We start from the raw sequence: 23797 nt of genomic DNA, 5'->3' as shown, positions 1-23797 counted from the left end.
ATCTGAGCAAAAGCTGTCCCACGAGCTTCTGGATTCTCTCAGCATGGCTCTCTTCATTAGGCTTTGTGGTTTGCTGTTGACTTTCTAACAGAAATAGCATTGGCAGTCAGTACCCATGCAGCAAGTGCTGTGAAAGGGCATTTGCAGTTCTCCCTCACCATTGTTTTCATCTGTCAAGTGGGCCTTCCTTTGTGTCTCTTAGTTATCATCTTGTCAAGGTCATGCCTCCTTGAAGCCTCCATTGGTGTGACCCTTCAGGCTGTTGCAAAGGAATCAGAGATAACTCTGTTTCTACACTGCTAGAAAATCAGCTGCAAATTGGTGTGTTTTTATGGAGAGAAGCAACATGTCAGTGAGCGGTTTGAGTTGGTTTTGTTCTTTTTCAGCTTCTGTTCAAATTCCTTTTATCCCTTATAAAGTTCTGCTAATACATAGCCTATCACAAGGCTAAATACTAAAACTGTGTCCGTTATTCTTAAACTTCCTGTAATCTTTTTTGGCTCTATTAATTATTCCACCTAAGGCTTTGTCATGCCTAATCCTCCCATGCTTTCCCAGTCTTTTTTTCAGAGGCTACTGGTTGCTCAAAAATATGTCTGCAAAGGGAACCTTTATCTCCCATGAGAATAGCCAGGATCTGCAGGCAAGAAGAAGGTGACTTCTTTTTAAGTAAAGATGTATTTCATGGTCATGTAATGTTGCAGCACACTAGGATGCTTCCAGACATTTCTGTCACAGTAGTCATTTATCATGTTTAATATAAGAAAGTAAGGATTAATATTTGGGAATGTTTGTTCTAACAGTATTTTCCACTACAGTAAACCCTGGAATGTGCTGGTTAAGATGTTTGTGCAAAATTAATTACTCAGCTTTGCTTAGTGCATGTTCTTTTAACTGCTGATGCTTTATTTGTAATGCTTGAGATTGTAGAATAATCATAAAATAACTACTATTTAAATGCATAAAGGAATTTACAAAAAGTAGACTAAGCAAGGACTCCCCTTCATAAGCTTTCATTCCACCTCTCTAAGTGGGGGGATTGGTGAAAGAAAATATTGCTCCTTGGGTTTTAATTTTTATGTTGCTTATCCTTAAGAACCGCATTTATTTGGAATAAGTGAAGGAAGACAGAGGACACTTGAAATAACTGGTGGGCTTTCAAGGTTTGTAAAATCTGTTTTCAGGGAGATATGAAATTGGTAATGTATGAATAGAACTAAGGCAGTGGAGCTGGTGCTTGTTGGTAGATAGGATTCAGGACAGGATGCAGGTGCAACAAGTGTTGTGAAATTGGTTGAAAATAAAGGGAACATAGCAGCACTGTTACAGAGTGCTAATGATGCAGTGCTAACTGCATTAACCATATTAGCTGAGTAACACATCATGTCTAACAAAAGCTGTCGTCTTTACTTACAGACAGATAGAATATTTATTTCTGGGGGGGGATGAGGAAAGTTGCTGTTAACCTCTTGACATGAAAACATTTCTGGTGGTACAAGGCTTGGGTCCTTCCTTCTGCACGTTCGTTTGATCAAATGGATGAGTGCTACCAGAGGTACAAATATACAAGGAAGAGCAGCCAAAAGCACACAGATGGCCTGTACCCAAGGTGGATAGACTTTCTGTTCCTTCACAGGGAAGTGTTCCTATGGAGATTTAAAAAAAAAAAAAAAGAAAGAAACCATCAACAAACAAAACAAAAACAAACAACAATAAAATACAGAAGTGAAAATAAATAAAGTGGTTAGGGCACTTACATTTCTATGATTTCCATCTATATTTAAAGATAGCAGAAGTTTTATTTTTCCTCTGTGATAGCATTCAGTGGCCATATCCTCTGGATACCCTTCTTGTGAGTCTATATATAACTGTAAATTTTTTTAATAGTTTTTCTTTTGTAGATCTCTGTGATAGTCTCTGCCTATATTCACACTACAGAGGCTCATCAATCTTTGAGGATTACTGCAATCTGTGTGCAGTTTAAGGCTGGAATCGATCTTCTGACCCCCTCCACAGGCTTTATTTGAGAGAGACACAAGAAGCTGCAACTGACATGAGCCAGCCCCATTCAGATTGAGTGTTTTCAACATTCAACAAGACTTTGGCACAGAATTAACCAGCACTGTTCTTGGACCACTGCCTCCTTGCCTCCCTGTCTGTCCAAGTTGCACAGTCATACATTCATCAGTGTCCCAGTGGTATCAGTAGTTCTCAAGGGAAATCATAGAATAATTTAAGTTAGAAGAGATTGGTAAGATCATCTAGTCCAACTATCAACCCATTCTCCACCAAGCCCACTAACAATGTCATAAAATACCACATCTACGTGTTTCTTGAACACCTCCAGGGATGGTGATTCCGCCACCCCTCTATGCAGCCTGTTCCAGTGCCTCACCCCTCTTTGTGAGGAGAAATTGTTGCTGATACGTTACCTGCACCTCCCTTGGCACAGTGTAAAGCTTTTGTCCTACTGTCCTACTGCTGTTATGAGGGAGAAGAGACTAACACCTACCTTGCTACAGCCTCCTTCCCGGTCATTGTCGAGAGCAATAAGGTCTCCCTTGAGCCTTTGAAAATGTTTCCATCCCTGGTATTTGTTATGCAGCTCTGAAGCTCTACTATACATATGCACCACTTATGAAACTATGTCTCTGTGAAACATTTCACTTAAGCAGTTGTCTGCATTACATGCATCTCTAAGAAATATGGAGTGTGGTGACACAAGATTTCTCAGAAAGAAGCCCTTAATAACAGGAAAGCCATTTAAGTATTTGTAACCTTGTAATGTCTGTGCATACTGAAGCCTTCTTGATCTGTGCATTTTATCTCCTAAGACTACACTGTGTGAACAGCAGTGATTTTAAAGGATCTGGTGGGAGAGAAAAACATACAACCCTCACTTCTGTTAAGTATTGCAAATATTAAGAAACATACATATTTGGGATTCCAGGCTGCATAGGTTGGCGTCTTCTGTATCTGAAGAGTAACAAAGGCCACAAAGACAATTAGCAGGAGCAGAGGGCTTATAAACCTCCATGTGATTTGCCAGTAGAGATTTAGTTTTCGTCCAGTCATCCATTTCACATCTTTACTGAACCTTGTAAGAGAAGGCATATATATAAGGATGTCAGAGCTTGGTGGTAACAAATTTTGTTTTCTCTCTTTCTGTAGTCTTTCTGTAAGTTTTAAATGTGATACAGCTCCTTGAATCTTTTCTACTCCATATCTTTCCTTAATAACTTGCTGTAGGTGTTCATAAAATTTAAGAAAGTAGAGCTTTTTTTCCCCCAAAGATGAATGTGGCTATGTCAGTTTACGTGACCTGAGCATGTTATGCTAGTGTAAGTTTTCTAACTACAGGTGAGTAATGAACATGTTACAGCAATTCTGTAGCATCTAATCCACATGATATCAGAACTAGAGTACCAGAGTGAAAATTAGGCAAAGTTTAAGTCACAACAAGCACCAGAGAAAACAAAATGATGAAAACTAACATTTGTTGAGGACTGGGACAACTTCTGGACTGGAAGGATCCCAATTAGGGAAGAAAAGCTTAATCTCAATCAAAAGGACATGTATTTACAATTAAATGAATGTAGGAAAGCTTTTATAGCAAAGCACGATTTTTAATCTGTCGATGACCGTGGAGATTCTTAACATGTTGTCTGAGCCTTTTAATGAGGGAAAGCTACTGCATGCTGCTTATCATAAATTTTGATGCTAAACAAATAAAAGCTAAACAAAAAATGCAATAATAGAGGGAACAAAATGGCAATAGCAGAAGGATATTTCAAAGACAGTGCAACTTTGCTTGGCCAAGGAACTACAATAGGTGTTGATTTTTCAGCTCCAAGGCTAGAATTTCCCCTTCTGTAAGTGCTAAGCAGGGGGCATCCCTCTTGGTTTACAAATATAGGAGACTTGAAGCAAAAAATGATAACAGCATTCACAGAACTGGAAAGCATTACTGAAATGTTAGTGTTTTGTATCTGTATGCAACACACATGGATTGAGAGGAAGATGCATTTATTTCTTAAGAGAAAAAAGTTTCCAGCTTACCTTTTAATTTTATAGACGTACACAACCCCAATCACCTCAAAGAAAGCGATAACTAGAAGAGGCAGTGAGCCTGCGTAGCTGTCAAAAATGTCAATCCAGTAACTCCCTGAACCCAGTGTAAAACACAGAGCAAAAAGGAAGGAAGCTAGACATATTATACCTGAAGAAAAAAAGATACCTTTGTTACTGGAGGACAGAATTTGAGATCATTTTTGTTCTAAATTGTTTTTACTTGTGTTTGAGTGACTTTTGTTCTCTCTCCCTGTATGGACCTAGTTGATAGCATTTTCCAAACTTAGTTTTCTCCTCTGTGATGACCAAAGACACCATTCTTTTGCATGAGGAAAGCATTCCTGTGACAAGTATCCTTCAGTTACTAGAGTTCCAAGCAAGTACTCTGCACTGTGCCTTGCCTTGTGGTAGTTTTTGGATGTTGTCTATTGACTGATGCAGAGAGCTTTAGCTGTTCTCATGTTCATGCGCACATTTGTCTACATGAACAGCTGGGACCTGTGGTGGGTAAAGACCCAGAGCTGAGAAGGATACCTCCTTATGTCCCAAGATGTAGGTACATACATATGGATGGTTATCTCATCAAGTTGCGAATAGATTTGTTTTTACATAAAAAGTTGTGGGATGAGAAGAATCTAATTTAGGTGCCACAACAAGAAAAAGCATGGTAGTAATATTCCACGTATTAATTTAAAATGATACATTAGATAGGTATTAATCCATTACTTGAAACTACCAAATTTTTTCTAGACCAATCCAGTAGGATCTCTCCTATTATTCTCTTCTGTTTCTTTTTGCTAATGCAGGCTTTTATGTTTCAGCAAAGAAAGCCAAAATGAACAAATTCAACTCAGATCCCAATTCCTGAAGAGAAGGCTGGATTTGGATTTGTCTCAGTTGGAAGAGATTCTAGCTTTAAACAGTAAGCAGTCATTCCTCATTATCTGCTCAGTAAATGTGAAATAATTGGTAGTACTGTAGTTCTGAATGAAATAGAGGTGAGTGATCTGTCTTACAGTCATGCTAATGCTGTGATACATTAGTAACTTCTTGCATAGACAGGGCAGACTGGCTGATGTCACTTGTTACCTTAATATTGTCTTATTGTCAGAAGGCCTCAGTGGAGATGAGGCTCTTCCTGATGTTTGCAACAGCTTAAAACAAGCTTGGCTCCCATCCCGGTAATTAAATGAGCGCTCACGGACTGGAACAGCTCTTGCAAGCTAAGGACAATGGCAAGGGCAATGTGATACCATATGCCAAAGTGCTACCTCATCTATGTCCTTATCTTCTGCAAATACAATCCACTACCTTGACTAGCACTACACAATAGCTAAGTTAATATTACAAATTCTTAATCCCTTTACAATATTTACTAAGCAGTTGATCATTATGCATCTATACAGAAGTCACCCTCTTTGAACAAAGCAAACCAAATACCTTACCAGACAGAAGCTCTTTAGGTATTGATTTAGATATAACTTGAAGTTCTAGAAGAGGAGTGAAGACTCCTTCGATGTTTCCAAACATGGAAGAGAGGCCCAAGCTGAACAACATTACAAAAAACAGGATGGCCCAGGCCTGTGAGCCTGGCATTAGGATAATGGCTTGAGTGAACACGATGAAAGCCAGGCCAGATCCTGATACGCTCTGCAGAATTCACAAACAAATTAAAATAAATGTTATAAGGGGCTAAATGTACTTTCCCAGGACCAGAGAAGCTGTGGGTGCCCCATCTTTGAATGTGTTCAGAATCAGATGAAGCCCTGGGCAGTCTGATCTGAGTGGGTGGCAACCCTGCCCATTGCAGGAGCTTGGAGCTGAGTGGTACTTAAGGTCCCTTCCAACCTAAACTATTCTATGATTCTCTGATTCTGTAACATGCACGTATCTTCACAGTCTGAACCTCAATATCAGAATTTCAACTTCTATTATTTTCTGAGATACAGTCTAGTTCAAGTTTGACTTAAACTAAGAATAATTGAGAATGCTATTGTTTTTAGGGTCTGCACTAGGCAAGATAATCACAGTGATTGTTTCCGGTCATTGCACCTAAATAAGCTGTACAGTTTGTAAATGTGTTTCTGAAGCTGGCCTCCTAAGGTCAAAAAGGGATACAAATACTTATACCAGTGTATATGAAAACATGGCATCTGACAATCAAAGAGTTGTGTAAAACCAGTGGAAATAGTGAAGCTTTAACTTTGTCACCTCTTATGTTGTGTCCTTCTCTGCTGGCTAGCCTAGCAGGCTATGCAGCAGTCAGCACTGGAGGAAATGAGTAGTGGGAAGTGTTTGTGGGAGTAGAAATGAAGAGCTCCATTTTAATTTTAAATGGTCTATTAGGTATGAATTGACAGTCACAGATCAGAATTTGTATTTGCACATATATGGGATCAGAGGCAAACAGTGTATGTTTTAGTATAGTTCTGATACTTCAGTTGCCAAATAGGGATTTAGGAAACTCCCATTCAGCATCTTTTCTCTATAATCTTTCAGCTAGTTGTGTTTTCTCTCTTAGGCTTATTCTTCTAAACTGGAGTAGAACTAAAGCCAGTGTCCATCGTGTATGCTCTGTGTAGGAGCCCCTTTGAACACTAATTCTGTGATTATTATGTACTATTTTGCATACCATATGAGGTAGCTTTGAGTTCACACTGCCCTACAGTAGTGCTGATATTTGAAATTGTGAAGAAATGTTTTGTGATTTCATAAAAAAATATTAATTACAACTAAATTACAAGTGAGTTAAACAAAGTGGGTGGTCCTTTTATCTACATATATGAATATTTATTTAACGGTTGTTTTGTTAGAAGCAATTATGGTACCTGATCAAGAAATTCTTGAAGGTCACAGCTTTTCAGTTTAAGACCAGTGAGTTTTTCTGGATTTGATGAATTCAGGAACGTGATCCAGTCTGTATAGTTCTGTCGTGTAATGCTTTGTTCCGAAAGATCATATTCATTGATGACACTGATAATATTCCTGGCAGAGGAGCCAACATGTGGAAATGTTATGCATTTGAACATTAATAGAAAATTGTTTACTTCCACTGTTGTTATTTATAGCATAAAAGAAAATATTACACAAGGATATACATGTATGTAATTTTTTCCTAAATATTTATATATATAGGTATATATATATATATATAAATAATTATATGAGGATATGTATATCCTATATTTTTACATATGTTTATAAATAACATATATATTCATCTATCTATAAAATATATATATGAGGGATATATATTTCCTCCTATATACAGATTTTTAATGTATTTTTATATATATATATATAAGAAACATAATATATATCATTTGTAAATGTTTAAGAGAAAATATTCATTAATACTTATTTGAGATACGAATTCAGAGTACATTACACAGATCTCTAAAGTATATTTCAATTCTTATTTGATACCTCCATATCATTTCCACCACTTGTGTTTAATAACAAATCCTGTGGAATAGAAAAATGTTTTATTTTTACTATTTCTAATGCTAGCTTAATATGTGACCCTTAATTTGTGGGTCTTTATGTACTCTAATTCCAATACATTATTCTATAATGTTTTGTTCCATACAAATGCTATTGTGATCACTCTTTCCTCAGTACCATAGTGATCTATATTTCTCTATTAGATTTCTCCATACAGGTACTATTGCTTTTCAATGAAATGCTTGTTTTCAAGTAATGCTTTATCTGTTTAGGTGTAGAAACTACAGTATAGCACTGGAATGGAAGTTTCTCACCTGTCCAAGCAGTCCCAATAGCCTGTGATTGCTTTAAATCCCAAAACAGAAAAGACTGGGATGGAAGCATAGAGGGATGTTATGCTGTTCACAATTGCTACTGTCACAGCATCCTTTTCGCAGTCATTTCTAGAAGTAGAATTCAAATAAGCAAATTGGCTAAATAAGTATTATCTATCTGCACCCCCTCCATGATATAGAAGAGACTTCCACATTGACGATTAGTACTGTAGACAAAAAATATACAAAATTTATTTGCTGAGCATAAGGAAAAAAATTTGTTAAAATGCTAAAATAGATCACTGAAACCTGGAAGGACAGCAGATGCTGAGATCCCCTAGAAGTATGCCACATTTTGAAAATTTTAGAAAATTGCATGAAGTGCCGCAAGAATTTATCCAAGTTGTAAAGGTCACAGTTCCACTTACTTTGATGGATTGTAGCTTGAGAACGCAATAAGCCCTCCAAAAGCCAAAGAAAGAGAGAAGAAAATCTGGGTGGCTGCATCAAGCCACACACGGGGATTTTTCAGGATGTTCAGCTGAAATAATTGGAATGAATGCATTATTTAGGAATTAAACTTTCTGTTCTCTTGGCTGCTCTATTTCACGTGTGTGAAATTGTGAGTTGTGATGCCATCTCTGTACACTGAAAATGGAAATTAGTTTAAAATATGTCATTAGAGCAGATGTTTCTGAAGGCACATTAAAAAATATGTATAAAATCTCTTTTAAAACTCTCATTAATGCAGTTATGCAGCTCTTCTGTCTGATAATAGGAGCATTTCTAATCAAGTGATAGGCACACAGTGGAGACGGTACATCACATTTTTCTTCAATGCGTTTCTTCTTGTTATTATACATAGTGAGTAACTTACAGTCTGAGGTTATTATCTTCTTAAAACTGTACAAATATTTAACCTTCGTCACATTTTAAAAAACGAAATTACAACAAAAAACCTAAAAGTCCAAGAATAGAATATTCATTAAAAAAATAGAATGTGTATCTTAAATTCAAACTACTGTGTAAACAAAAATGCAAAGTAGCATAGGAAAAAGAAGGAAGAAGGAAAAATGAATAGAGTGAAATTTGGAATTTGATTTAAGAAGGGAAGATTTCGTAGAGGAAATTAACTGAAAAAAATAATCTTTTTTTTTTTTGTCGTTGTTATGAAGAACAGTATGCAATTTTAAGAAAATAACTGGACTAAGGTTTACCATTAAAATTAGTTTAAAAGTAATGCAAAAATGTTAGTACATGCACAATACAGATGTGTTGAATATATATTTCCTGCGTTTGGCAAAGAAATATGTTATTTTCATACTCTGCAACGTCAACTACTTTCCACTCCAGTAACAACTTGTGGGACCAGAAAGCACAGAACTGGTGTTTTAAATATCATTTGCCCCGCAAGTAATACCTGGGCAGTTGAGTGCATCACTTTGTTTTACATCAGTCTGAGCACAGAAAAATGTGGCATCTCAGTCATTCAGGCTTCACAAGCAAAGAACTATGTCGTGTCTACATCTCTAGGCTGTTGACCCTGTGGACTAAGAGTGTGCCAAAGAAAGGTTATAGTATTTTGGGTTTCTCTAAAGCTGGTCTGAGCCTGAAGGATTAGAGTAATGCATTCACCTCAGTTTGGATAAACCACATATGCTCTGGCAGTGTGTGTGACAGTGCTTTGACCACAGGAGAACTGGTGTTACGTTTCATACAGCAGTTTAATGAGCAGATACATGGAACCATTGCTGGCTGAAATGCTTCAGCTTAGGCTAACAGACCTGTTAGGACATTTACTTTGGAAGATTTTAACCAAACCCTTCAGTGCTGGAGTGCTTACTGATACGAGCTTGTGCACATCCAGGAACAGAGTGCTATGCAGAAATGAAGTATTCACATTGTTGCCTGGTCTATGTGCTGCCAAGCCAATGGTCGGTGCTGACAGATCCACTTGCTACAAATCTGTCTTTCCTGACTGGGGTCTTCCAGCATATGAGGTTGGAGTTAGTGTAGCTTGGTGGTAGATGCAATGCACTTACTAACTCTGGAACATGCTAATCAACCTCAAAGTTTGAAAAAACAGTCAATAGACAGGCAAGTGAAGAGTGACGTGACCAACTCACTGTACTGACATATACGTGTCCAAACATCACTGGATTTTGTTGAGCCCACCTTTGTTTTGGGGGACTGTACTGAGACCTCCTAGAGAAGACCCTTCTGAATCCAGCATGTGTAGTAAGTTGAGCAATACTGTTCAACTTTAGAACATTATGACAAGGTTGTTATCTGATCATAAGCCAATAATTGTGAGCCTAAAAGTTATTTTGCATTTTCAGTAATTTGTTTTTAAAAGACTAAATGTGCTGTAGCTAGAAACAGGTAGATGAAGATAGCAAATCAGAATGTGAACAAGTGAAAACTGAAGTAATGTGGAAAGTAAGCATTCGCTGTTGTAGAACCCCCCCCCCCCCCCAGATATATATAATCCTTGAAACTTTTTCAGATGTGAAAGAGGCTGGAGAAAGAGCCATTTGTGCTCCTGAGCAGATGCAGAAAAACATGGAAGCTGACCCCCTTTTTTAGCTGCCTGTGAGAGCAGGCCCCTCAACACTTCTGGTAAATATTTTTTAATAAAACAAAGTTATTCAGATCAAACAGCCAACATAATGTGAATCCCAAAAAGAGGGGGAGTAAAGAATTGTTAACAAGAGAGAGAGCAGAGGAAAAGAGGCTTTGTAGAGAAATCTAAAGAGGTTTTTGGTTAGATACTCTGAGGAACCTGTATGAACATATCCAACAGCTTATTTACTTTCATAGGCTGGAGGGCAGGGACAGGAGAGAGTGAGGAAGGGAGATTAAAATTCCCACATTTGAGGATGAATAGGGCATTGATAACCTGAGGGTTAGGAAAGGAAAATATCCAGTGTTTCTGCACTGTGGCTTGATGGGCTGAGTTACAGATGAGACAGACATACCTTGGCCTCATGCTCTTTCAGCACGATTTGCCACCTTGATTACTACTTTGCCATGGGAGAGAGCCCAACAGCTCCTTGCTACAGTTCAGACCTGTGATCACCTGCATGGCATTCAGGATGCTGGTGTTGATTTATTCTTACAGCTGAATTGGCCAAATACCCATTCTCCACTCTGTATCATAGGAGTTGGGCAGTTAGTTGCGTGGTTTTCTATTTTTCAGGTTCAAACCCATGACCAAAGCCATTTGGGCACATGGAGTACTGGCAGCAGTACAAGCCCATTCCTCTCACACCACTACGTATCCCTGCTGGGAGGGAAAAAGGTCCTGGACTTGCCCCTCTCAAGCAGTATGTAATTGTATAATGTAATGTGTCAGCTTACCTACAGAACACGTGGTTTATCCACATCTAACCTTGACAGCCAACAAATGCCTTCAGAACAGGAGAGTGGTGCTCCTTTCAGTGAAATCAGTATTCCCTTTAGACCTTAACCGATGGGAAAGCGAGGTGACACCAGACACCTAGGAGGTCTAAGAACATCTTCAGTGTCAGTCAGTCAGGGCTGTGTAGTCAAGCAACACTGATGGCCTTACACCTCTCCATTGCAGGTAATTCATCTGAATTTTTCCACACTAGTATTGTCAGTTTTTTCCCCAGAAAAGCAGAGGATGGACATGTTCAATAAGGCAAAGGCTGCCTGTGGGCACTAAGACCACAGAGGAGGGGTATGGTGTTCACAGGGCAGGTGCTGGGGCCTTGAAGGACAGCTCTGCAATTGTGTGCCCACTGGTTGTCCCAAGCTCAGAGGTTGCTGTACCAGTGGGTGCTGTCTTTCTTCTTTTCAGCTCTCCACTTTACAGTGATTTTTAGCACTGAGGCAGAGCTATGAGGATGCCCACAGCTCACAGCAAGCACTTAGCAGTCCAATTTAACTTTGAGTTTGCGCAGTGTAAAGAGGTCCATCTCAAAAGACCAGCATATAGAGGGATCTAAGACTCCTATCCCTTTGAGAAGATGAGAAAAAAAATGAGAACCTCAAAATGATTGTATAGCATGAGATCTGAGGGGTAAGAAAGGAAAAGTAGTGTTTCTGACGATAGCGGTAATACTTACATTAGGGGTGAAAAGGTACACTAGACCTTCGGTGGCTCCTGGTAGGCTGAGTCCATGAATAAGGAATATAGTTAGGACCAGGTATGGAAATATTGCTGTTACATAAATTGCCTAGTCAGAAAGTGACAATTAAGACAAAGTTATTGACAGTAACATTAATGGATCTTTTTTTAAGTTTTTGCCATGTGCTATCCTAATATTTTTAGATAAAACAGTTACAAGTGAGCATGATTAAAAATTATAAATTACTTCAGTAATATTTAGTAATAATTTATTAAAAATAAAAAATACTTTTAGAACAGTGAGAGGGAACTACTAGGGCAAGAAGCATTTGCAAAGGAAAAGGAGAGAAGCATGTTTCTGAGCTATCTGTGCTGCTGTTACCACTTAGTTGGACAAGGAGCACAGTGAAATGGGATTGAAGTGATACCTGGCAATGAAACTGATGAACTCTGGAAAATGACATCCAAAGCACAGGATAAGACCCTGAGCTCTTTACTTTTGTGTCCTTCTCCTACCTTTCCTGTGGTTTCAATCCCTCGAATGGTGCAGAGATACACAATTGCCCAGCAAGCTGCTAAGCACAAAACAAGCCACCACTGTAACGTGCCGCTGTCGGTGACATCAGGTGTTATGTTCAAAGTTTTCCTGTACCAAAAATAATTGACTGCAGTACTTTCATAACATTCTTCGTTGAGCCCTGGAAAAGGATGGCATGCATAAGAATAAATGTTGAAATGTGGTAATATTTTGCCACTCACTGTATCACAAGGAAACAATGCTCTGCAGGAGTGGAGAGCAGCAGGGTTGCTGTTTTTATGTGCAATCTCATTCAAGTCTTGCAGTACATTTTTTTATCATGAAAAAAAAAAGACAATTCTAGTAAAGAAATGTCACTCAAAAAAGCCAAAAAGTCATTTTAAAGAACAGAGAACAGTATTTATCCTGTTTAGATATGCTTTTTTAGGTCTTACTAGTGTTTTTGTAATGGGTAATGTGTAACTAATTGTCTTCAAATACTTTCTTTGCCATTTGAAAAATTATTTATTTTATTTATTTTTAAACACCTCGTTTTTTATTCTGAAATCCAAGGAGCAGTGGACTTTCTGGCTTGTAATAACCAAGGTATCCCTACCCGATGAAAACACAAGTCTCCTTTAAACCAGTTACGGAAAGATGTCTTAAATTTGCTTTGCAGTTGTCAGCAATTTTACGTGTCTTGATACGTAGTTTATGGTCACAGTTATGAGTGTCTTGATAAAAGACTGTTTCTCCATAGTCAGAAAGCACAGGATGTTCTTTCAAGTGGTCCCTGTACCATTATGTCAGCAAAACAAGTAAACCAAACTTCCCTTTTCCCTCTAGTCCCCAGACTCTAATGTCTGTGATGCTCCAATTGCAGTGACACTGAAGCAGCAGTTACCTGTTCTGTTTTCATTTAGAGGGCAGACGCTCCATGGAAGGGGTTCCTGGAAAGAGTTGATGAAGTACCACATCACCCAGGTTAGAATGGTGTTGTAGTATAAGCTCACCAGAACCGACACCATCAATGAAGCAACCCCTGCAGACGACAGATTTCAGCTTAGAAAACCTGGGAAAAGTTACCAGTCATAGCACTTGCTCTTAGAATCTCACATCTCCTAATTCCTTCTTTTTTTTTTCCCAGAGATCTTCACAGGGACGATGTGCATTTGTGTCCTCAGCTCTGATGCACAGTCCCTGGCTCCACCAGCCCTCCTGTAAGAAGGCTGGTGCTCCTCTGCTTCGTGCCCTGGGCTCAGCCTTTTACCCTACTGGGAGACTCTGTGCCAGCAGGCAGCCACCTGAGCAAGTAGGTGACAAATGCAAAGAGTAGGGTTCTGGGACACCGAAAGCAGGAGACATAGGGCCCACAACTTTGGGCCTTTAACACTCAGCTTCATAAGCACTTCAGGGGCAACATCTGAGGTTGCACCAGAGTCACTTTCAGCTGTAGGGAAGGAAACAAGTTTTCTATGACTTCACTGAGGTTGTCTAATATGAAAAACATGAGAAACAGCTGCCTTTAAGAGTTCTGGCTTGCTGGGCTCAGACATTCAGGATGCCTGAGCCATAGAGTCTTCTTCAGATAGAGAGCTGGGAGCATACCCAACTCCTGACTTATTAGCCAGCTCACTTCTGAAAGTGGCTTCACATTTGGATAGAGCCTAAGAAAATTCATACTGGAAGGGATCCCACTAAATCTGTAGTTTGATTTCTTGCTTTGAGGTCAAAGTTAGGCAGAGTTTTTATCCAGTGTGGCTTCCAGATGGAGATGACACTTTGCTCAGAGTAGGTGAAGACTGAGCCACTGGCTCCTGGTTACCAGGAATCTGAACAGCCAGCATAGGAATAGGGCACATAGGACAAGCTTAAGTACAGAATGCTGCTCATTTCATAAAAACAAAAGTAAAATTGAGACAGACGTTAGATCTTCCTGAGGTAGTCTCTCTAAAGCACTGGGTTTTGAGTTGTCCCAGTTCCTACAAAACACTTGGGATGTTACCTGGTCCAGGAAAAGTCTGAGATTTAAACTACTTATTTAGAAAATGAAGATTGAGTTATTTGACATAGTACATAATTCAGTATTTATTTATTTATTTTACAACATAACAGAACTTTAACAGCAGACCAAAAGAGACTGAAGTTTCACAGCACAACATAGCTGCACGAGGGCACTATTTTGTCTCATACTGTGCACAAACACACTAAACTACTATCTTCTGTTCCTACAATAAGTAAGAAAGTGTATCAACACTACAAATTCTGCTTGCTGTTTTTTTGCAGAGGGACCTGCTTAGTAGTAGGAGAGGAATCTTGCTGGAGGTCCCATCCTGCTGCTCTGTTCTTTCCAGTTGCCCTTCTTACCCACTCTTTTCCTTCCACAGGCATAGTTGTCAGCACCAATCCCATTTTCCTGCATACAGCAAGACACACTCTAGCTTTCCTATCTCATGCACCCACATCAAAGGCTAAAAGGTTCATATTTTAGGCTCCCATGTGTCTGGAGTGACACCTGATGGGAATGATATCCTGATGAGCATCAGGTGCAGCCCTGTAGGAAATAAGTGCTGAGTGGGAGCCCAGCTGTGGTTCCTTCAGCCCAGATACCTACCGACTCCTCCCAGGTAAGGTGAGATGGTGTGCCAGGCATTGATGCTGCCTTTCCTCAGGCACTGTCCTAGGGCAAGTTCAAGATGCAGCAGTGGGATTCCTTCAAAGATAAGAGCGATGAAGTATGGAATCAGGAATGCTCCTGAAAGTATAATTAAGTGCAATTAAGCCACATGGTTATCTGCACCTCGTTCAAATTGCTGTTATCTCCTCTACTTCATGGCTGTAACAAAGTCCTTGTAGGAAGTGTTGAGAAAGGCAATGCTGATGTGGATGCTTTCCCAGGAACAGCTGCTGATTGTGAGTGGTTTTGGTGGTGGTAATGAAGGAGGAAATGCCAGGACCATTAATGCTGCAGGACACATCCCCTCAGCACTGACACTCATGAACACAGAAGCTCTAAGGATCCACACGTGTTCCACCATTTCCCTTTCTTTTGTTAGGGGAATAGTAGCAGATACACAAGCCAGGAAGTATACTGCTGTAAGCACTAAACACTGAAAAGGTTTTAATAGCTAGCCTTTATAAAGCATTAACAATTAGCACAGTTATTAAAATGCAGGTTTCTATGTGATCTCTTTTCTGCAGAATGGTCAGACCAAAGCTGAGAGGTTGCCCTTTCCCACTGGCAGAAGCAAGACTTTGCACTGGAAGCCCCTAGGAGACTACATTTCTGCATGACGTTCTCCAAGAACCTGTAGGTGCTGCATAACTGGAAACAAGCTGAAAACCGTTCTGTAAGCTGTGGGAGCAATGACACCTGTTTCATCCAGGTTTGTATTCTTTGTCATTTATATCTTTCATCTTTCTCTCTGTTGAGCAGGAGACAGCATGTGCTTCTGGCTGTTGCAGGATGATGGTGTGCACTGCCTTGAATCTCCATTCTTTACACAGACACTGATCTTTATGAGACCAAGTGACATCTCACTGGCACGCTCATCCCTTCTGCCCACCTGTCCACTTGAGTCAGAATGGCCTAAATCATACTACTGAACTTCCATGTCATGGCCATCAGTCACTGTGCCCACAAAATAGTTTTTCTTTGGGGAAACAAAAATAGAAATGCTATGTCCACACCTTCCTATCCTCCTACCAGCTCATGCCACCTCTGTGCCCTTTCATCACTCTGATGGCAATTCTACACCTGATTATGCCACAACTGCAGTCCTCGTGCTGAGGGAGCTCAGCAGTCCTTGGCAAGGAAAAGGCAGTGGGGAGATACCATGGATTTGAGCTCTTCCCAGAGCTGCCTCTGTTTTGTAATCACTGACTGTTTAGAAAGGTGGGGCACATAAATCAAATCACTTCGAGCTAGAAATTGCAATAACTTTGCTACCTATTGCTAGATAATTACAATAACTATATGCAACACCCAGACAAGGTGCATTGTTTATTTAATAGTTTTCTACAAAGAAATAAATGAGAGAAAAAAACATACATGATGCCCCCTTTCAATGAGGGACTGCTCTTAATTTGCCAAAGGTAGAAACAAACATCTCTGGGACCTGGTTTCCTAAGATGTTTTAACACTAAGAAGCAGATTTGGAGGAGTCTCACTGTTGACTTCCAGGTTATGAGGTCCCCATTTGAGATGCTTAAGAGCCCTGCTCGGCAGTCCCCTCTACTCAGAGGAGGTTCTTAAGTACCCAGGTACAAAACAAGAGATTTGAACAGTGTAAAAAGTGTGATACCTGCAATTGTGAAAAGATGGCAAAAGATAGGGTTAAAAGCAGTTCATGGAACTAATCTTTCTCAAACCAAATTCAAATAAGTGGCTCAGAGTGTAGAGGTTCAGCTCACAGGCTTAGTTATTTATTTGTTTTTCTTTTTAGGCGAAAAGAAAATAGGAAAAGCAAGCACAGTCTGCTCAAGCATTTAAAGCTTGCACTCCTTCTCAATAAAATCTCCTACACATAGAATGAAAATAGCAAATACTAATGGTGAATAAGAACCCACTGGAACTGTACGATCGAGGGTCTGTTTAATCCTTTGAGGAGGGTATGCCAAAAGGCAGAACTTGTATGTCTTTTGAACATGGTTATCAGAGATCTAGAAAGAGGAAAATTCAAGAAGTAGAATGAAGTTTCACATTGGTACCTACCACAGTGTGTGTATCATAAAACAGAACTCATCATTCAAACACAGTTAACGTGTCAGTGTGTACATGATGTGCAGCACAGGCACAACAGAAATGCAGTAGAGTTGGCTTATTGGTAAGTTGGTTCTGTTTATGGTAAAGCCCCAAGCAATGAGGAGTGCTAGCGTGTGATGCTTCATGTTGCTGTTAACTGCAAAGAGCCTTCAGAATGGGGAGAGCTCTACAGTCGTAGTAGCTGCCCTGATACTGGAAGTGTGTAAAGCACTCCATCCACAAATGAACTTTTGGTTGGACCAAGTTCAGGCTGAAGCAAGCCTGAAATTAAAAGATAGTACCCTCAGATGTGTATGGCATGGATGCTGGGTCCCAAGGACAGCTGCTTTTGCTCCACCTGTTCTTCCAGGCCCATACTGCTTCTTCATGAGGACACAGCCCAAGAAACTCCTGAGTTTCTCGGAATTTTGTGATTCCTCACAGTGATGATTCTTTCCATTTATTGAGCCCAGAAGCAAACCTAATTTCCTGAACTGTTACTGTTCTTGCTCAACTCCTCAGTGAAAAGCTGGGGCAGATGATAATTGAATTAATTGTTCTGTCAAATAATGAAAAGTTCTGCTCCTTGTAACATACTTCTTTTTTCTTTTTATCTGTTTATTTTTATACAATATCTTTTAGGCTTATGTGTTGTTTCAGATTTTATTCCTTCTGAATGCAGTGAGCCAAGCAACTGCATTTCATAGCAAGTTGTCATTCAAATTTTAGCAAAAGGTCAGACAGGCCATGGGTTATGAATATCTGGAAAGCATTCCCTCAAAAGCACATGGACATTCTGCCCTTTTAGCAGGAGTTTAGGGTGTATTTATTTTCCGAAGAAGAACTGCAATTTATATTAAAGGCATTTTCCAGTTATTCTGAAGGCTGAGGCACTATGCACGTAATTTTTATTACCCATTGGTTAGACTAATGCATACCAGCTGTAATCAGGTACAACTTTGCAGTATGTTAGTTGGAGGTTTGTTTTTTTTGAAGTATTTTCAGATGACTATACATGTACCTATGTATGTAGATATGCCTATATGACCTGTTTGAGTCTCAGTTCTAGGTGACAAAATATATACCAGATCATTTAGAAATATCTTTTCAATCCCAGTTGCCTGGGAACCTTTGTATTTGTCTCCGCTTACTGTGGCAAACAGCCTTCATAGCCATTAGTCATGAAAAGTAAATAGCTAACTTAACTCAGGCAATAAATCCAAATAATCAGTAAACGAAAGCAGGTGATAAATGTCAGCAAAACTGATATTATATTAGATCCAAGTTACTGAGTAACACTAATGTGCGATGAATAAGGTTCAGAGGTCTGAGGAGAACAGCTGACATGGGACAAATATACAAGCACTTATTTTTATCTCTTGTTTTTTAAAAGATCTAGAAATGAGGAAAAGTGCATTGCCTAACTCTTAAACACCTGGATCATTAGTGAAAATGTGATCTACACCCCAGAAGGCATTCAGCCATAGACTGGGTCTTCTATGATGTTTCCATACCAGGTTTTGCTGTGCTCGTGGCTGGGGCTGAGGTGCTGAGCCACCACCTCTTGGGTCTCATAATTAACCATTATGCTGCTGTTCACATCTTCAGATACACTCCAGTACACCTGAAAATCTACTGGGCTTTTGCATCTGAGTTGTTTGCTTTCAAATGTGCAAACTCAAATTGCATCTCTGTCTAAAATTGGCTGAATGAAAATGCAACCACATTAGGCACGTGTGTAAATCTAACAGCTCTGTCTTTTTGGTGGTCTTCATCAATCACTTACGTTCTCCCAACACCTGCTATCCAGGATGAATTATTTATCAATCCCACAGAATTTTGTCAGCGAATTGTTATAGTCATCAGCTGAGCTCTCTGAACCCTTTGTTAAAAATCCAATGACCAAGTACTGGCTGTGTGACCATACTTTGAGCTTTATTCACCATTGTCTTTGTGCCACTGCTTGTAGCAATGTAGAGTATCTGTATCATAGAACAATTTGAGTTGGAAGGGATCCTTAAAGACCATTCCTATGAATTCCCCTGCAGCAGATAGGGACACCTATAGCAGGTCAGGGTGCTCAGAGCCCCCTCCAGCCTGACCTTGAATGCCTCCAGGGATGGGGCATCCACCACCTCTCTGTTCCAGTGCCTCACCACCCTTAAATACTCTGGATGGTGTCACAGACTCTGCTTGCTTGCTCTTTTTTATCTTTTTTTTTTTTTCCACTAAGATGACTTCTTAAAGTGAAAAAGAATATTCAGCCTTTGTCCCTGTAGCTTTTCCCCATTTTTATTATCTTTAAAACTGTTCTAGGACCTGCCTTTTTTGTCCTACCAGTGCCTGTGAGATATATCAGCGCCCACAGAAGCAAACAGACTTTCTGGTCACAGTGTGATTTCTAAGAAAGGTCTCCTTGCCCTCAGCCTTGTGGCCTACCTGGTATGGGAGCAATGTGTAGGGCAAGGATGCAGGAGGAGACTGTTGGGTGGTGTACATAACTTTTGTGCCCTTTTATGTCTTCCTCATTCATTTCAGTCTCTTTCATTGTGAAATGGTTGCCTTAAGTGTTGGGCATGAGCACATGAGAGTGTCATACTGCGTTTGCCTGAGTCTAAATACATGGAAAGCATTGAACCACAGAAACAGGTGGAGAAGAAGAGCCATGCCCAGCACAATCCCTGCTGAGCTGAGCATCTGAAATCAAAGGCAGACAGAAACCTGTGACTGCCTTCCTGTTCAGGCTGTTGTTAGCTACTTGTGCTTGGCAGTGGTATGACATGCCACTGGCTTACCAGGTGTCATCAGTGTTCTTCTTAGCCCTCTCCATCCTACACATTCTCTTAAGTTTTTAACTTTCCATTGAGGGGCCCAGACTTATTTCCTGGCTTCCTGTGGTTAAGATGCTTAATTAAAGATGAACTTTATGAGTCATTTGAAAATATGCTAGCATAGGATATAGCATGGCACCAAGCAACTTTCCTTTCACTTGTCACTAGCACAGGTCATTGGTTCACATTTCCTAGAGCTTAGTGAGCTGTAGGACTGTACCTTTTTTCACTCACAGTAGTAGTTTAGAGTGGGATCAAAAAATACCGAGTCACCTACAGGAGAAATTCAGTTCTGGAAAAATGAAATCCTGAAGAATCTGTGTAAGTGCTGGCTGTTTGCAAGAGATGTGTATTGCTTTGTCTTTCCTGTTCAGGCTGTCCCAGAACTCAAAAATGCTGCTCTGGACATGCTGGGTGCTGCTTAGTTGCCTGCTCTCAGGCATCCAAGGCCACCTGAGATGCTGCAGGGTGTTTGTCCAACTCCAGAACACCCTCCTTTCAGCCACATACTGTTTTGCATTGTAGATGTTCCACTAAAGGCATGTATCCTGCCTCACTATGCGTGTGTCATTAGCTGCAGTGACAGGCTTTTTCCAGCCGTTGCAGTTGACAGAGAAACGGCATGCTAACAGCTATGGCTTTCTAGCCACCTGGTTGTGGTAAGCAGCTGAGAGTGCTTCACTGGGTTTCACATCTTGAATTTAAATAATATAAAGTCTCCTGAGAAACACCTACCTACTGCTGCTGCTTTTTTCTTACTTGAATTAGTGCAACAGTGGCTTCCAGCTGTTACATCTTGACTGCTAAAGTGCTCCTTGCTGTCAAAATAATTTCCATGTCCTCATCTATAGACTATGGCAAATAGATTCATTCATTTTCAACTTAGTGAGTTAAATGGGCTGGATACTTAACTCACTCCACATACCATGCATTTTCCAGATCTCAAATAAGTCTTGAGGATCTTCTGCATTTTTTTTTCATCTTGATTTTGAAAAGCGGGCACAAAGGTCGTGTCAGCATCAGTAGCAATATCTTTTTCTGTTTCCCAGTGCATTGTTTGTGCATGGCAGGATGCTTTATGCTGAGAAAGCCTGCTTAATTTCACTCATTCAGATGCTCACAGAGTCCTTATGTGGCTGCTTCTTTCTAAAATACCTCCTGCTATTAATGGCAGCATCTGTTTGTGGTTCCTTGGCTTATTCAAATATATATAGTTCATGAAGCAATGCAGATACTTTGATAGAATTAGATTGAATCATTTTTTTCCTGCCATTTGCCTGTTTCTCCCAGTTTGAATTTTGTACTTATCCCGTAAATTGAAAGATAACAAATAAAACTGGGCTTGAAGAATTTGCTACATCACTCTGCTTGAGACAAGTTACCATGGTACCTCTCAAAAGCTGCTGTAAGGAGCGAGCAATTGGTTACTATTTCTGATCCGTTTGTATTTACTAAATTGGCTGCTTCTAAAGCAATTCTTCATGGGAATGGTGCCCACAGAAAAGCTTGGGCAGGTGTCAGCATCAGCTTGCTTGTGTTAAATCAGCCAAGCATTTCAGGCAGCTTCACACCATCAAAAAGTGCCATTTAGCTTCACTCAGCCATGGCTTGTGGGTTACCTCCTGAAGGTGGCAGAGAAGGGAGAGGAGTGACTTGTTTTCCTGGCGAAGCACCACAGCCAACTGTTTGGAGAACTGCCTCACTAAAGCCTTATCAGGACTTCTGGCTTCTCCTAAAGGTAGCAAGCTGCAAGTGAGCTTCCTCCTCCCATCAGGACTGTAGCAGCAGTGTCAGAGCTGAGCAACAAGTTGGTCTTACTTCCTAAACAAACAGATCCTTTAAAAATGAAATGTATTTCTACAGAGACAGCCAATCTAAAGAGAAAGCCAAACATTTATGAGAATTTGAGAACTCAATAGCTAAAAAGAAGGTGATGCAAATATATAAGTTCCATGCCCATCATAAGTTAGCACAATTATATTGGAATCGTGGCTTAATATTTTGGCACAGTCCCATTTCAATCTTACCGCCTCCGTGTATCTGGCACAAGTATGGAAACCGCCACACGTTCCCCAAGCCGACAGCAAATCCAATACAACTTAAGATATACTGGAACTTGTTATCCCACTTTGGTCTGCCATCTTCTTTAGGGACTTCAGGTGGCATGTCCATTGGTAAATCTTCTAGTATGAAGTAGCCTTGTCTTTCTAGTCCCTATCCCTATAAATGGGAAGATTCTTCAAAATGTGTCTCTGCTGCAGGTTTTATGGGGGATGACAGAAGGGTTTCTCCAAAAAGAGGCGGCGCTTTGTTTTTATGTAATGCAAAGGAATGTGTCATTGGAAGTGCCACAGTTTAAATACCAAACCAGGAATTATTATTATATAGACAGAATGACCACTCTTGATGTTTTGCAGTTCCTTCTATAGTTAGGGAACTTAGGAATATGTTGTTAATGGGTAACTTGGGATCAAACAGATTTTTATTTTCTGTTCTCCTTCTGTTCTCAGATACCATCAAAGAAGTGTGACGCTGAATATAATTAAAAAGAAACTTTTACAGCAATAAGACATTAACATTATAAGATGTGTAGATCTGTGAATTAAGGAAGCATTGACTTTTTCTTTCTTTGTTAGCTGAGTGACTGAAGACATCTTTGGTAAGTACAAAAAGTGATTTTTTTTTTTTTTACTAAGTATTAATTGGATTTACCTGTTGTTGTTATACTGAGACCTCAAATAGAACCTGATAAAGGTGTGTTTTCATAGCTGTACTTGCAGTAGCTTTTTGCCCATTCCAAGATCTTCCATTGGGACACACGGACCAGCTGCAGCCACACAGCTTCTGCTGCACAGACTGCTGTCCTCCATATTGCTTTTCCCTCTGAACATCCACACATGTACCTGTGACTGACATAAATTATTTGAAAGGTACAACACACTATGGCTGGGACTCTTTGAGGATCCCTCCAACATTTGTTCCTAAGCAAACCCAGGATGGGACTGTTCTCTAGACAAGACCACATATGTTCAGACATCAAAATCCTGTCTGTTCTCACCATAACTGCCTGAGGTTAATCACTTCCCACCTGTCAATGAATCCCAAGTGACTATTTTTATTTTTCATTAAATAGTTACTGAGGAATGTAACAGCTGAGCGCGTGCCTTCAATTGAAAGCCTGTGAGAAAAACTTTAATGTTCTCTTTCCAAAATACCAAGGTTTTGCTGTTTCACACTTCACACCTTTACAATCCACATCACAGAAATTAGCCACAGCACCCACCACCCTCCCCCCCCACTGCTGCTGTGCTCCAAACCAGAGAGTCTGGCAGCACCTCCATCCCTACCCCCTGCAGCTGCTTCAGACTCAGCTTTGTCCATTCTCAGTAGGAAAATCTGACAAAGATTGCCTTTCCTATTACAGAATAGCAACTTGAAAGATTTTAAATATATTCACAGAATCATAGAATTGTTCAGGTTGGAAAAGACCTTAAAGATCATCAAGTCCAACCACAACCTAACCGTACTACCCTAACTCTAACAACCCTCCACTAAACCATGTCCCTGAGCACCACATCCAAACAGTTTTTAGGCACTCCAGGGATGGTGACTCAACCACCTCCCCGGGGAGCCCCTTCCAGTACTTAACAACCCTTTCTGTAAAGAAGTTTTTCCCGATATCCAACCTAAACTTACCCTGGCACAACTTGAGGCCATTCCTCATCCTGTCACCAGTGAGAAGGGACCAACCCCGCTCTTGCTGTAGTTATCTTTCAGTTATTA

The 23797-nt window shown here is 40.0% G+C and overlaps 1 protein-coding gene and 1 long non-coding RNA gene across 2 annotated transcripts; one reads left to right on the top strand and one right to left on the bottom strand.

Moving 5' to 3' along the window:
- Positions 1-1276: 1276 nt before the first annotated feature.
- Positions 1277-22198, bottom strand: LOC116226539 (sodium-dependent neutral amino acid transporter B(0)AT3-like). The gene is made up of 12 exons (XM_031589447.2): positions 22042-22198; positions 15054-15194; positions 13344-13481; positions 12439-12620; positions 11921-12031; positions 8258-8370; positions 7830-7958; positions 6900-7056; positions 5517-5721; positions 4060-4219; positions 2935-3097; positions 1277-1646 (listed from the first exon to the last, which is right to left on the bottom strand). The coding sequence occupies exons 1-12, from the start codon at positions 22184-22186 to the stop codon at positions 1407-1409; spliced, it is 1884 nt and encodes a 627-aa protein (XP_031445307.2). The 5' UTR covers positions 22187-22198; the 3' UTR covers positions 1277-1406.
- On the top strand, positions 1763-16441 carry LOC149918496 (uncharacterized). Its single transcript, XR_016465064.1, has 5 exons — positions 1763-2554; positions 4893-4993; positions 13587-13751; positions 15641-15789; positions 15876-16441. It is a non-coding gene; the product is annotated as an uncharacterized LOC149918496 (long non-coding RNA).
- Positions 22199-23797: the final 1599 nt, after the last annotated feature.

The sequence above is a fragment of the Phasianus colchicus genome, chromosome 3 (assembly GCF_987193195.1).
Source record: "Phasianus colchicus chromosome 3, bPhaCol1.hap1.1, whole genome shotgun sequence".
In the NCBI taxonomy this organism is placed as follows: Eukaryota; Metazoa; Chordata; class Aves; order Galliformes; family Phasianidae; genus Phasianus; species Phasianus colchicus.
Note: the sequence above shows the minus strand (reverse complement) of the source record. Positions and strands in the feature narration are given on the sequence as shown.

Excerpts from the sequence above, each read along its gene's own strand:
- LOC116226539 (XM_031589447.2), bottom strand. The coding sequence starts at position 22,186 with ATGGACATGCCACCTGAAGTCCCTAAAGAAGATGGCAGACCAAAGTGG. Across the intron at positions 13,482-15,053 it reads ACCTTACCTGGGAGGAGTCG|GGGTTGCTTCATTGATGGTG; the intron begins GTAGGTATCTGG and ends TGTCGTCTGCAG. Across the intron at positions 7,057-7,829 it reads TATTGGGACTGCTTGGACAG|GAATATTATCAGTGTCATCA; the intron begins GTGAGAAACTTC and ends CTCCTCTGCCAG.